Source organism: Thunnus albacares, chromosome 21 (assembly GCF_914725855.1).
Source record: "Thunnus albacares chromosome 21, fThuAlb1.1, whole genome shotgun sequence".
In the NCBI taxonomy this organism is placed as follows: Eukaryota; Metazoa; Chordata; class Actinopteri; order Scombriformes; family Scombridae; genus Thunnus; species Thunnus albacares.
The window spans coordinates 13,215,709-13,227,857 of record NC_058126.1 but is presented as its reverse complement, the minus strand read 5'-3'; the positions used below and the strand labels follow the sequence as shown (position 1 = coordinate 13,227,857).

The following is a 12,149-nucleotide window of genomic DNA, read 5'->3' as shown; positions in this document are numbered from 1 at the left end:
AAGTATAGTATCAGTACACAGTGTACGATAGTATTATTTTTTTTGTAAAATTTAAACAACATATTAAAAGTAAAAGTAGGCTACTTTAGGCAGAAAATTGCCCCCAGAGAGTATTACATTATATATTGTTTTATAATAACTTGATTATTATTATGTAAGCAGCATTTTCAATTTTGTATTTGGTTGAGATTGAGCTAATTTTAACTACTTTACATACTATTGGGTAGTTTGATCAATAATTACATCATATTTTATCATTATACTGTATATGTTGAATGAGAAAATATGATTATATATATTTTCATATGCAGTATGTAAACAATACGAATATTCATTTATCTAAAATAGCTTTTTTTATCAGAAAAAAATGCTTTCACTGCAAAATAAATGGAGAAAATGTACAGTAAGTAAAAGTATAAAGTACCATAAAATGGAAATACCTCAAAGAAGTGCCTCAAAATTATACTTAAGTACAGTAGTTGAGTAAATGTTACTTTCCTGTCTATAACATTAAAATCTAAACCACGTGAACTACACAGGGCCCCAAATACAACACACACATCTCGAGTGAGACATCTTGGAGAGCGCCTGCTTGCTGCAGACCAACTGTCCTCTAGAGTGATCGATCTCCATCACTTGAAAATCTTTGCGGTGTTCCGGTTGAGGCGGATCCAAAATGGCGGCAGTTGCAGCGGCCCAGCAGTAAAAACCAGCCGAGCAGCGAATGACTGAAGTCAGCTGATCTGCAGTCTGCTGTCACGCATCGCAGCGCTCGTCGTTTCTCTCTCGAGGCAAGACAGTAAACCACCACTTCACAACCAGACGGTACGTATAATATTCTTGTTTAACTGTACTTTGCAATAGCGACATTATAAACTAACCTTAGCTTCAACGGGGGAAATAATTTAGCTCAGCCGTTGCACCAAAATGTTAGAGCCAGCAGTTTTCTGCCAGGCCGAGACACCAGTCTTTGCTCTCATTTTCATGATACCGAATAACAAACGGAGCTAGCTAACGTTATTCTTACTGTTAAATAAAAGTGAGGATTACAGGCAGGCTTATTTATGATTTATTGGCTGTATTTTAGACTCTCTTTGCTGAGTTAATGTAGCTAGCTAAGGTGCAGTTTCGAGGAGAGCTGTGAAACAAAATATACTGCATTGACATCAGTTTAATGGTAATAGCACACAATCGCAGCCCCTAAACAAAATGTACCATGTTTATAAGCTACCAGGTCACTAAATCTCTCATTTTGGCATTGGTTTATGTGTAAAAAATAGAAGAAATAATATAAAGTAGCCGACTGTTACAGCTATCAACTAGCTGTCTTCAAGGAGTTTTCAATTAACATCAGTGTATCAGGATGTTTTGCCTGGTCATCTCACTTACATGTTACATTTCTGAGTGAGCAGGCTATTTTCTGATCAGACAACATGCTTTTTCTCAGTGTTGTCAACCCCACTGCCATCCTTTAGCTCAAATATTAACAGAGAAAAAGCGCATATTCAGCTCTAGATATGTTCAGGTGCAGTATTGTCTCTGCTTTGTTAATATGCTTTCCTTCTTCCACTTTGAATTTGCTGACGATAGAAGACTTTTCCTCACTGTCCTTCAACTATCCATCACAGTGTTTAGCCAGCATAACAGCTAAGGTCAGTAATAGGATAATGTAAAGGGGAAATTATATTTAGTATGCCCCCATGCCCATTTTCTGTGGAGGATTGTAGTCTCCAGTGTTTCCACACACAGTCATAATTTGTACTTCCCAGTTTTGCACCATGCTAGTTTTCCACTTCCTTAAAGAGCCTCATAAAACCCCGGCCAGTCATGTGCCAGGATCATATGATCAAGTGTCATGTCTATTATTTTTTTTGTCAGAACTATTTTATCTGAAACGTATTATTTAACAAGAAACGTCAATGCCAGGATTATTTACCTTTAACTGACTGTAAAGAAGCTTCTGACAAATAGAGAAAGGGCTTTTTTTTAAAAATGTCATTTTAGTTTGATTTGTAGAATTAGCATTAATCAAGCAGGCTGAAAGTTGTCTGTGATCTTGAATGAATGAATCATCAGATCAATAAACCTTATCTCCCCTCTGTATACTGCTCTTTTGAGGGTCTTTAAAAATATCAGGTTGATACTTGAGCTGCTCAGGCCTACCTGTGAATGTAAATGTGCTGCTTGTCTTTGAGATAAAACACAAACAAATTGAAACTAAAGAAATGTTGTATGTTTTTGGTCCTTTTTTAAAAATAATTTAAAGAAATGATTTTCCAGATGAACAGTGAAACCTTTTGAGGTGTCGTTCTGGCAGTTCTTGTATTCACCCCTTGGCGGAGCTGCTTTATTCCTGCACAGATGGGAAATAAGCAGCGTGGCGTAAACAGGAAGATCTGAACATCAGTGGGAAGGACAGGGAAAGGGCAAGGATGCCTGTGTGTTAGACAGAGAATAAGCACAAAGGGATACCACATTTAATTAACAGGACTGGATGGGTGTGTGTGATCTGTGGCTGATACATACAGTATACTGCAGATGAAGCTGCTCTTAAATGTGTGCACAGCGTCTGCACTCATTTCTCTGTGGGGATGGGCTCATGTCACGACTGATGACAGCTTGTGTTTGTGTCACTCCTGCATCTAGCTGTGTGTTTAGCAGATGCATGAAAATATGAATAATAAGAATTTAGAGTTTAAAAAAAATTGAAAAAACTTAAAAGATTGGACTTGAAATCAAAGCATACACCCATTGGAGACAGTTGTAATGCTCATGCCGTGTTTACATACATGTGTATGTGTGAAGGGGAAACAGAGGAACATGCTGCTGAGTGGGATTCCCCTCTAATGTTAGCCTGATGCGTCATACTAACTGCACAGTGCTACTGGACCTGAAGCCAGTGCAGCAGAGGAGGGGGGAGATGGGGGGGGGGGGGGGTTGCCTAGTTCAGGCTACGACTCAGACCACCCTGAGTCGTGAGCCGTGATGATGCTGTATTTTCCTGGAGGTCTCCATGGTTACAACAGGAGGTGCCACAACTGATGTACAAGCACAATGCTGGTCAAATATGTACACCAGATGCTTCTTACAAAAACGTCTGTCAGTAAAAAAATTAATTGATTCTGTGCTAATGATTACTGGACTGTTACAGGCAATGAACTGCATTTTTACTCAGAAGGAAAAAAACAATCAACAAAATGTGTCATTGTACAGTCGGTTTCAGTGATGCATTGTGATTTTCCCACTGATCATCCTGCATGAATATACTGAGTTTGAAATTATCCTGTAGGCTCAGTCGCATGTAGTGCTGATTAGTTAATTGATAGAAAATTAGTAGACAACTGTTTTGAGAAGTGATTAATCATTTATTGAGTGAAAATATCAAACGTTTTTTCTATGATTTGCTTTTTTTTTTCTTCATATAATTGTAATTTAGTGTATTTGGGGTTTTTCAAGACCTCACCTTGGGCTCTGGGAAAAATCTTCACCATTTTTTGACATTTCATAGACTACAGTTACCTGAAAATATAATCAACAGATTATTTGTTAGTTGCAGCCATAATCACTTGTCATCTTTCCCCTCACTTTCATGATCTTGCTGCATATAAAAACAAACCCTACTTATTCCCACATCAGCTCTGTGTGGTTTTGGATGAAATGAACTGTAACACCAGTAATCAAAGCACTTGTACTTGCAGCTGCTTTATGACTGCAAATAAAATCCTCAATAATTAAGTTATTTTGTTAATAGTGACCGCTGCAGCAGAGATGGAGGCGTCTTCTGTACTCCTCTGATTAACTTCCCTTTAGTTTTCTGTTTCTTAGTGTCTCCTTCACTTTGTTCCTCTACTCTTCTTCCAGTCAGAAGAATAATCCTGTGAAGATGGACATGTCCAAGCTGCCCAAGGTCAGAGATGAGGAGAGAGAGAGCGAGTTTGGATACGTTCATGGAGTCTCCGGACCAGGTTGCCACCACACACTTACATAAAGACAAAATCATCTTTTTACATTCTTCTAGCACTTTGCATTTATAACAAAAGAGAAAGTTTGTGACAAATGAAAAGGAACTAAATATGAGAAATCGCTGAGGAAGAAAAGCTCATGTAGTTACATTTTTAAAGATTTTACAGTAGTCAAAACAAAGACAGGATTGCTGCTACACTGCCTCTGCATGCATGTCTCATTCTTTGTTGTTTCCTATTTTTGTGGCGATGGACCTGTAGGTTTTAGGGAAGAAACACATAAATCTGTAACAACAATATTTGAGAACGGAGATTAAAAAAAAAAAAAAAGAAAACAGGCTTTTTCACCTGCTGCTCTTCTGACTGATTGTTGACCTGGATTGTTTTCTAGTGGTGACGGCTACGGCCATGGCGGGAGCAGCCATGTATGAACTGGTTCGTGTCGGCCACAGTGAGCTGGTGGGAGAAATTATCAGGTTGGAGGGAGACATGGCCACCATCCAGGTCTACGAGGAGACGTGTATCCTTACTGTTCAGCTGTGTCTGTCCTCTTTATGGCTGCTATTAGGTTCACTTTCCTTTAAGCCAACTGTATGTGTGAAGCGATAAAGCAGTTTTCAAGAATACTGAACTATATACTGAAAATAACACTCAAGTGCATCTCTTTTTCTTACACTAATCTCATTCTAGTGCATTGTATTACAATAGTATACGTTCTCCTGCACCTACTGTACATCTTTCTTTATATACAGTACTGTATGTATTCATCTTGTGCAAAACTTCATTAACATTTGTTGGGTTTTCCTGAGCTCGAACACAGCCGGTGTGTCTGTCGGAGATCCTGTTCTGCGAACGGGGAAACCTCTCTCTGTGGAGCTGGGCCCAGGAATCATGGGATCCATCTTTGATGGTATCCAGCGACCCCTGAAGGATATCAACGACATCACACAAAGCATCTACATCCCAAGAGGAGTAAACATCGGCGCCCTCAACCGAGACCTCACGTGGGAATTCACTCCCAGCAAGAGCCTGCGGGTATGTGTGTGTTCCGACGTCCAAACCTCCTCTTAGCATGTTTGATGATATTTATGTCTCTTGGTTTTTTTTTTTTTCGCCACTGTTAGGTCGGCAGCCACATCACAGGAGGAGACATCTACGGCATGGTGCATGAGAACTCTCTCATCAAACACAAGATCATGCTGCCTCCCAAAAACAGAGGCACCGTCACCTACGTGGCTCCTCCCGGAAACTACAGCATCACCGTGAGTTCGAACTACATCCGGCTGTGTTTTAGAACAGACTGTTAGATGTAGCTTTGTGTTGATGGTGAGTGTTTGTGTGTTTGTGTGTGCGTCAGGATGTAGTGATGGAGCTGGAGTTTGAGGGCGTGAAGGAGAAGTTCACCATGGTGCAAGTGTGGCCCGTCAGACAAGTGCGGCCCGTCACAGAGAAGCTGCCCGCCAATCACCCGCTGCTGACCGGACAGAGAGTGCTGGACGCCCTTTTCCCGTTAGTCTCTAATCTTCCTTTTAGCCTTTTTCACTCGAGACATTTCAAAATGTTCTAGCGCTAATTGATCTTCCTCCTTAATTTATTTTCCTGTACATTTTCTCTCGCTCTTTCCTTCCTCCTGAAGGTGTGTGCAGGGAGGAACCACAGCCATCCCAGGAGCTTTTGGCTGTGGTAAGACTGTCATCTCTCAGTCCCTGTCCAAGTACTCCAACAGTGACGTCATCATCTACGTAGGCTGTGGAGAGCGTGGTAATGAGATGTCAGAAGTACTGCGAGACTTCCCTGAGGTGGGTAGCGATAGATAGTCGTGATGTTAGGCTCATTTCAGGTGAATTTCGGGTTTTAGTTTGTACAAGAAGTCATGAACATTTAGCAGATCCAAGATAAATAAAATGTTATTTATTAGTTTCATCTTTTTGACTCAGTCACAAATAATTAGTGTTCAGCTGATGTTCTGTGATAGTTCATAGGGTTTTAAAATGTTGTATGTATAGAATATGTTGTCATAAGCATGACAGCGTTTATTCCCTCATATTTGTTACATTATTTTATAGAAAAATCTTATGTATTCAAAATATCAATCAATAGTCAAAATATCCTCACGACATACACGAGCAGAAGAAAAGAAAGAGTTACTAATACAAGACACAAGTTTCCTTCATTGATCTGTCCGTTATAATCAGATGTTGTGAATACTTATTTGACGTCCCACCTGTCACCAAAGGTTTTGTGTTCCTTCACAATAATTAAGTAGAGCTACTGTTCTGTTATTGTATCTGGAATATTTGGACTGACTTTACTCATCTTGAACCACATAGCATTTATCCTTTTATAGGGGATGTATGATGCACATTTCCAGGTCTATATTTATATTCTGGGGCTCTACTAAAATATCTTTGCATGATTTACAGTTCAAAAAACTCCTTATTTATCTTATACTGGTCCTTTATACAGCCCCCATGAGTTCAGCCTCTGTTTGAAACAGGCCGTTTTAGCTCCTGTGTCTTTAAGTCCCCCTCCCTATGAGCCCCCTCTGTTCTGATTGGCCAGCTCCTAGCAGTCTGCTGATAAATAAACAAATAGTAGTAGTAGGATTTTACTTCTTTTTCTTGTTCTTTACTCAAAATATAAACTATTCAAATACGTGTGTACGTGTTCGAGCTGAAATCTTAACCGAAATATGTGAGTGGACAACTTGAAAAACCTGTGGAACAACCTTAGCAACAACCTTAGCAACAAACCTGGCAACAAGGACTATGAACAATCAGATGTCATTTTGATGGGGAAGTAGAGGTAACTTTGTAAATGAGGCGCTCAGAGCAGGCTGATGGCCTTTTGACTTGAAGGCGGTATTTTTACATAGGTTCACCTCAAGTTTTGAAACATTGACCACGTTTAACATAAATATCCGACATTATAACTGTATATAAATGATCAGAAAAAGCATTTGTCCCCTTTTAACAGAGTAAACCTTCATAGTACAAAATAACTCATTACAATTTAACAGTAAATTAAGGTTCTACAAAATGTCATTATCGGTGAAACATCTGAGCCAATGAGCTCTTTTATGAGCAGATGTTGGCATGTCTCATGATGCACTGAGGTCGGTGGAGAGCCGCTGACACGTTTCTATCTCTGAAAGCAGCCGCCTTGATCTTGTGACATCACAGTCAGGATCAAGTCACACAGAAATCTAACCTGCTCATCTGAAACGAGCCTATTGCGATCACAGGATATCTCGACTAGAGTGATTTTGATTGGTGTTCAAGGTGACTGACAGTGTTGTCTGGCCAACAGCTGACCATGGAGGTGGATGGAAAGACGGAGAGCATCATGAAGAGAACAGCGCTGGTGGCCAACACCTCCAACATGCCTGTAGCTGCCAGAGAAGCCTCCATCTACACAGGTGTCCGAAATACTCTTTGATCACATACACATGTTAAAAGAAACTATCTGTGTAATCACATCATTTATCTGATCACAGATCGTTTACATGAAGATTTAAAATCAATCACCAGCTTTACTTAATAGATTACTTTTTCACTCTCTTTTTGTGATTGTTTGTAGATTAACTCCACATGAGTAGTGCATACTAACTAGGTTTGTATTGGCAGGAATCACGCTGTCTGAGTACTTCAGAGACATGGGATACAATGTGAGCATGATGGCCGACTCCACCTCCCGTTGGGCCGAGGCTCTCAGGGAGATTTCTGGCCGTCTGGCTGAGATGCCTGCTGGTAAGTTTGGAGTCTCCTGGAGATTATAAGAAGAGCTAAATGGAGATTCAAGCTTCAGTAATTCTGTATGTCTGGCACTCGGTAATAAAACACAAACACAAACCATTTCCTCCCCTGACAACATGAGCAGCAGGAAACAAACAAGAAATGAGAAAATTATTATCTATACAAAACAGATCTTTTTTTTTTTTTTTTAGTGATCAGTTTATTTACTTTATGAAAGGAAAAAGGAGTGAATCTGTGAATTTCACAAAACAGAAAAGCAAAGGACAAACCTCTCAAACCTTTTTAGTACAATAACCAAAAAGGTGGTAATAATTCACTACTATTCTAATGTTTTGTGATGGTTTGTAGCTGATTGTCTTCTAACTTAAACCTTTTAGTTTGACCACTGACCGGGCGACATATCCGAAATGTTTTGTTGACATGTCGGACATATCGGAATTGCAGTTGTTGATATTTGAAATGGGAAATTACATGAAGTCACAATTCTTTTTTCAACATATGGACATTCAATTGTAGATATCAGTAAACATTATTCTTACTAGTGAAAAGAGAATTACTGATATCTATAATTAAATTAAAGATATCTGTAAATCAGTTTTGACTCATTGAAATGTCATTTCTGCACGTGAAAATATATTTGTAACATGTCAACATTGTTTTACAGATATCTTAAATTAATATTTTAACTAGTTAAAATGACATTGTGACATGTTGAAATTTCATTTCCACTAGTGAAAACTGAATCGCTACCAGTCAGCCTTACTGATTAAATGTTAAAAGGACTCACCATACACATTTACACAACCAACCAGGTTGAAGTTACATTAAAATAAACTTGACGTTAAAAGGATCTGAGGTTAAAATGACACCTTTATCAAACAGTCAGGTCCACTGATGCTGAAGTCTGTTTTTTAAATGCTTAAATTCCCCTCAAGGTGGAGCCAGTATCTCTTTGCTTTGAAAGAGAAAGCCAGCATGATGGTGCAGTGTTCAATCATTGCTTGGTAAAAAGTAGAATATAAGTCAACTGTATATAAAAACATATTTCCTCTGTGTGTGTGTGTGTGTGTGTGTGTGTTAACAGACAGCGGTTATCCTGCCTACTTGGGCGCCCGTCTCGCCTCCTTCTATGAACGTGCTGGAAGGGTGAAGTGTCTTGGTAACCCTGAGAGAGAGGGCAGCGTCAGTATTGTAGGAGCGTGAGTACAGCTTTCTTTCACTAGAGGGAGACCTTACACTGCACATCTTTTATGGACTGCAACTGAAAATACTTCAGGTTTAAATAAAATGTTAAAATGTGTTTGGTTTCTTCAGCGTATCACCTCCTGGTGGTGACTTCTCTGACCCCGTTACTTCAGCCACACTTGGTATTGTTCAGGTAAGTCATCCAATCATCTTCCTAATCAAGTGTATCATGTATCGTCCTGTTTGATCAAAGCCGCTCAGTTCTTGATTTTATTATAAGTCCTTTAAATCTTCTCTCAGGTGTTCTGGGGTCTGGATAAGAAACTGGCTCAGAGGAAACACTTCCCCTCAGTGAACTGGCTCATCAGCTACAGCAAATACACTCGTGCCCTTGATGAATATTATGACAAGCATTTCGCTGAGTTTGTGCCGCTGCGCACCAAGTCCAAGGAGATCCTGCAGGAGGAGGAGGACCTGGCTGAGATCGTGCAGCTCGTCGGAAAGGTGACTCAGCATAAAGCTGGCAGCACTGGTTTGATCTTTAGATAAAGTCTGATCTGATTTTCTTTCTTTTCTTTCCTTTTTCGAGTCGTTTCAAAGTTAGAAACACATTGAATAAAAATGTCATATTCTATATCAGCTTGTTCAAACACTTGATTGATGTTTTGTCACTTCTGTAATATTCAAACACAGCGTCTGACCTGATTATCGCTCTTAACAGGCATCGCTGGCAGAAACAGATAAGATCACCCTGGAAGTGGCCAAACTGATCAAAGATGACTTCCTGCAGCAGAACGGCTACACTCCTTATGACAGGTAACATTCAACTACGCACACACCTCAAGTTGGACATTTTGGAAAAACAAATGTCTCTCATCATGAATCTGATTATTTCTGAGAGGCTTAATGGCTTGAAAATGTAAAAAATCTGATCAGTGATAACTTATATTTGATTTTTTTTTTTTTATCTGTGCAGGTTCTGTCCATTCTATAAGACAGTGGGCATTCTCTCCAACATGATCGCTTTCTACGACATGGCACGGCACGCGGTGGAGACCACAGCTCAGAGCGACAACAAGATCACCTGGGCCATGATCAGGGAGCACATGGGAGAAATCCTCTACAGGATCAGCTCCATGAAATTCAAGGTATGTGTGTGTGGTTTTTGTGTATGCAGGTTCTGTATCTCCTCTTCTTTATGTTTTAATAAAGTGGTTGTCAAGTAGATTTTTAATGACAAGGGTCGCAATATTCTATATTTTTGTTAATATCAACAAAGTTCATGAAAAGACTAAAACCAGCAATGTATTTGTCCATCTTAATACTTTTCAGCCTACTGAAGACATAAATGTTTAAAAATGGGTTATAAGTCTTATATTACTCAAACATTGTTGTTTTTGTCTAACACGTATGATTTTTAAACTTAGTTTAAAAGATTTTTAGACTTTTAGACTTAGTCTCGTGAAATATCGAACAAACTCTTAAGATTTATCTCATGATTGAAAGAAACAACCTAAAATAGGGAAAATTCAGCTTTATTTGAAGAATTCATCACATGAGAAACAAAATTATTAAAAAATATTTGCTAAATCAGTGATTTTGGTTTTCATTGACTTGTCCGTATCGTTTGTACAGTAAGTCTGTCTAGACATTAGATGAAGTGAACCTATATAATTTATTTTTCAAATGATTATTTTGAAGGTTTGAAACAATTCTAGAGCTGCAACTAACAATTATTCTCATTATCGATTAATCTGTTGAATATTTTTTCGATTAATGTCTTTGTTTTTTGGTCTATAAAATGTCAGATTATGGTATAAAAAGGTGATCACTGTTCCCCGAAGTCCAAGGTGACGTCCTCAAATATCTTCTTTAGTCCCGACCAGCAGTTCACAACCAAAAGATGTTCAATTTACTATCAATGAAGACTAAAGAAACCAGAACATATTCACATTTGGGAAGCTGGAACCAGAATTTGGATATTTATCTTAAAAAATGAAAACAATTCTGTGCATTTAATGTTGAGACAATCACAATAGAGAAGTGGAGAATTAATTGTGTATACGTTTCAGTAAATGACTATATTCCCCACAGTGCTTGAACGATACCTAATGCATTGAAGTCCACCCATCATCTGTGTTAACTCAGGCGCTACAGATTCTTCACTGAGTCTGTTCAGACCTCTTGTTTTCTACTCACATTGTACTTCTGTGTCGGCACAGGACCCGGTGAAGGACGGCGAGGCTAAGATCAAGGCTGACTACGCGCAGCTGTTGGAGGACATGCAGAACGCCTTCCGCACGTTGGAGGAATAGGCTCCGTGCCTCTCACACCTTTCCAGTTTTCATCTCTGACCCCTCCACTGCAGAATCACATTCCACCTCCTCGTATTCCCCCGAAATCTGTGTTGCTCCCCTGTGCTCCTTTTGTGAGTGACTGTGTGAGTGCAATTTCATGTGGAGGGAAAAGAGAAAGATGTACTGTATTCATTATTATTTGTTGCCTCATAAAGGCCGACTCTGGATCCTCTGCATGGTCATTGATTGTGTGTATGTGTGTGTGTGTGCGTGTGTGTTAATGTGCGTATGAAAGAGGGATCTCTTCGCCCCCGTTTCTTCCTTTCTCTGTTTACATTTCTGTCTGTAGCTGTGTCGCTCTTCCCGAAGAGGATTGATGTATTGTAATTCAAAGACCATCTGTACAGAAGAGTATTGAATATAAATTTAATAAGATCAGTCTATTTATTGCCAGCATTTCAACGTGAAGGCTTTGTTGCTCTTTCTTTTTGTTTTTATGGTTGTGTTTTCATGCTGTGCAGTGTTGTGTACTTTGCTGTGTGAATGTGTAAGAGTCCGGCGATCAGCCAAATACTGTCAAATACTTTCATCATGTTACTCCCAAAGAATTCAAATGTGGGGGAAAAAAATAATAAAGTGTGTCTGCCTGTTTGACCTCATTGTTTTTAAGGTGAATGCCAATGTGGCTGAACTGGTCTCTCTGCATATCACTCATACTTCCAGCACCCTGCCAGTAGGATGCTTTGTTCACAGAAGTAATTTAACCATTTTAATTACTAGTTTTAAAAAGGTCAAAGCTTATTTTTTGTGCTTACAATTACTTAAAGTAGTGATGAAGCCAAGTGTCACTAATTATACTTTCATGTGTAGAAAAAAACAACTGATTTAATAATGAAAACATCACGCTGCTGTGTCTAAATGCACACCTGAGTACTTGGAATGCAAACACG

The 12,149-nt window shown here is 39.1% G+C and overlaps 1 protein-coding gene across 1 annotated transcript; it reads left to right on the top strand.

The window, feature by feature from the left end:
- The first annotated feature begins 678 nt into the window (after nt 1-678).
- On the top strand, nt 679-11,853 carry atp6v1ab (ATPase H+ transporting V1 subunit Ab). The gene is made up of 15 exons (XM_044339652.1): nt 679-825; nt 3,862-3,965; nt 4,354-4,482; nt 4,783-4,997; nt 5,087-5,224; nt 5,320-5,471; nt 5,599-5,761; nt 7,272-7,380; nt 7,589-7,711; nt 8,802-8,916; nt 9,032-9,095; nt 9,203-9,406; nt 9,624-9,718; nt 9,879-10,050; nt 11,125-11,853. Exons 2-15 carry the CDS (start codon nt 3,884-3,886, stop codon nt 11,215-11,217), a joined length of 1,854 nt encoding a protein of 617 aa, XP_044195587.1. The 5' UTR covers nt 679-825; nt 3,862-3,883; the 3' UTR covers nt 11,218-11,853.
- Nucleotides 11,854-12,149: the final 296 nt, after the last annotated feature.

Coding starts and splice junctions, on each gene's coding strand:
- atp6v1ab (XM_044339652.1), top strand. CDS start 3,884: ATGGACATGTCCAAGCTGCCCAAGGTCAGAGATGAGGAGAGAGAGAGC. Junction 7,712..8,801: donor TCTGGCTGAGATGCCTGCTG/GTAAGTTTGGAG, acceptor GTGTGTTAACAG/ACAGCGGTTATCCTGCCTAC. Junction 9,096..9,202: donor CCACACTTGGTATTGTTCAG/GTAAGTCATCCA, acceptor ATCTTCTCTCAG/GTGTTCTGGGGTCTGGATAA.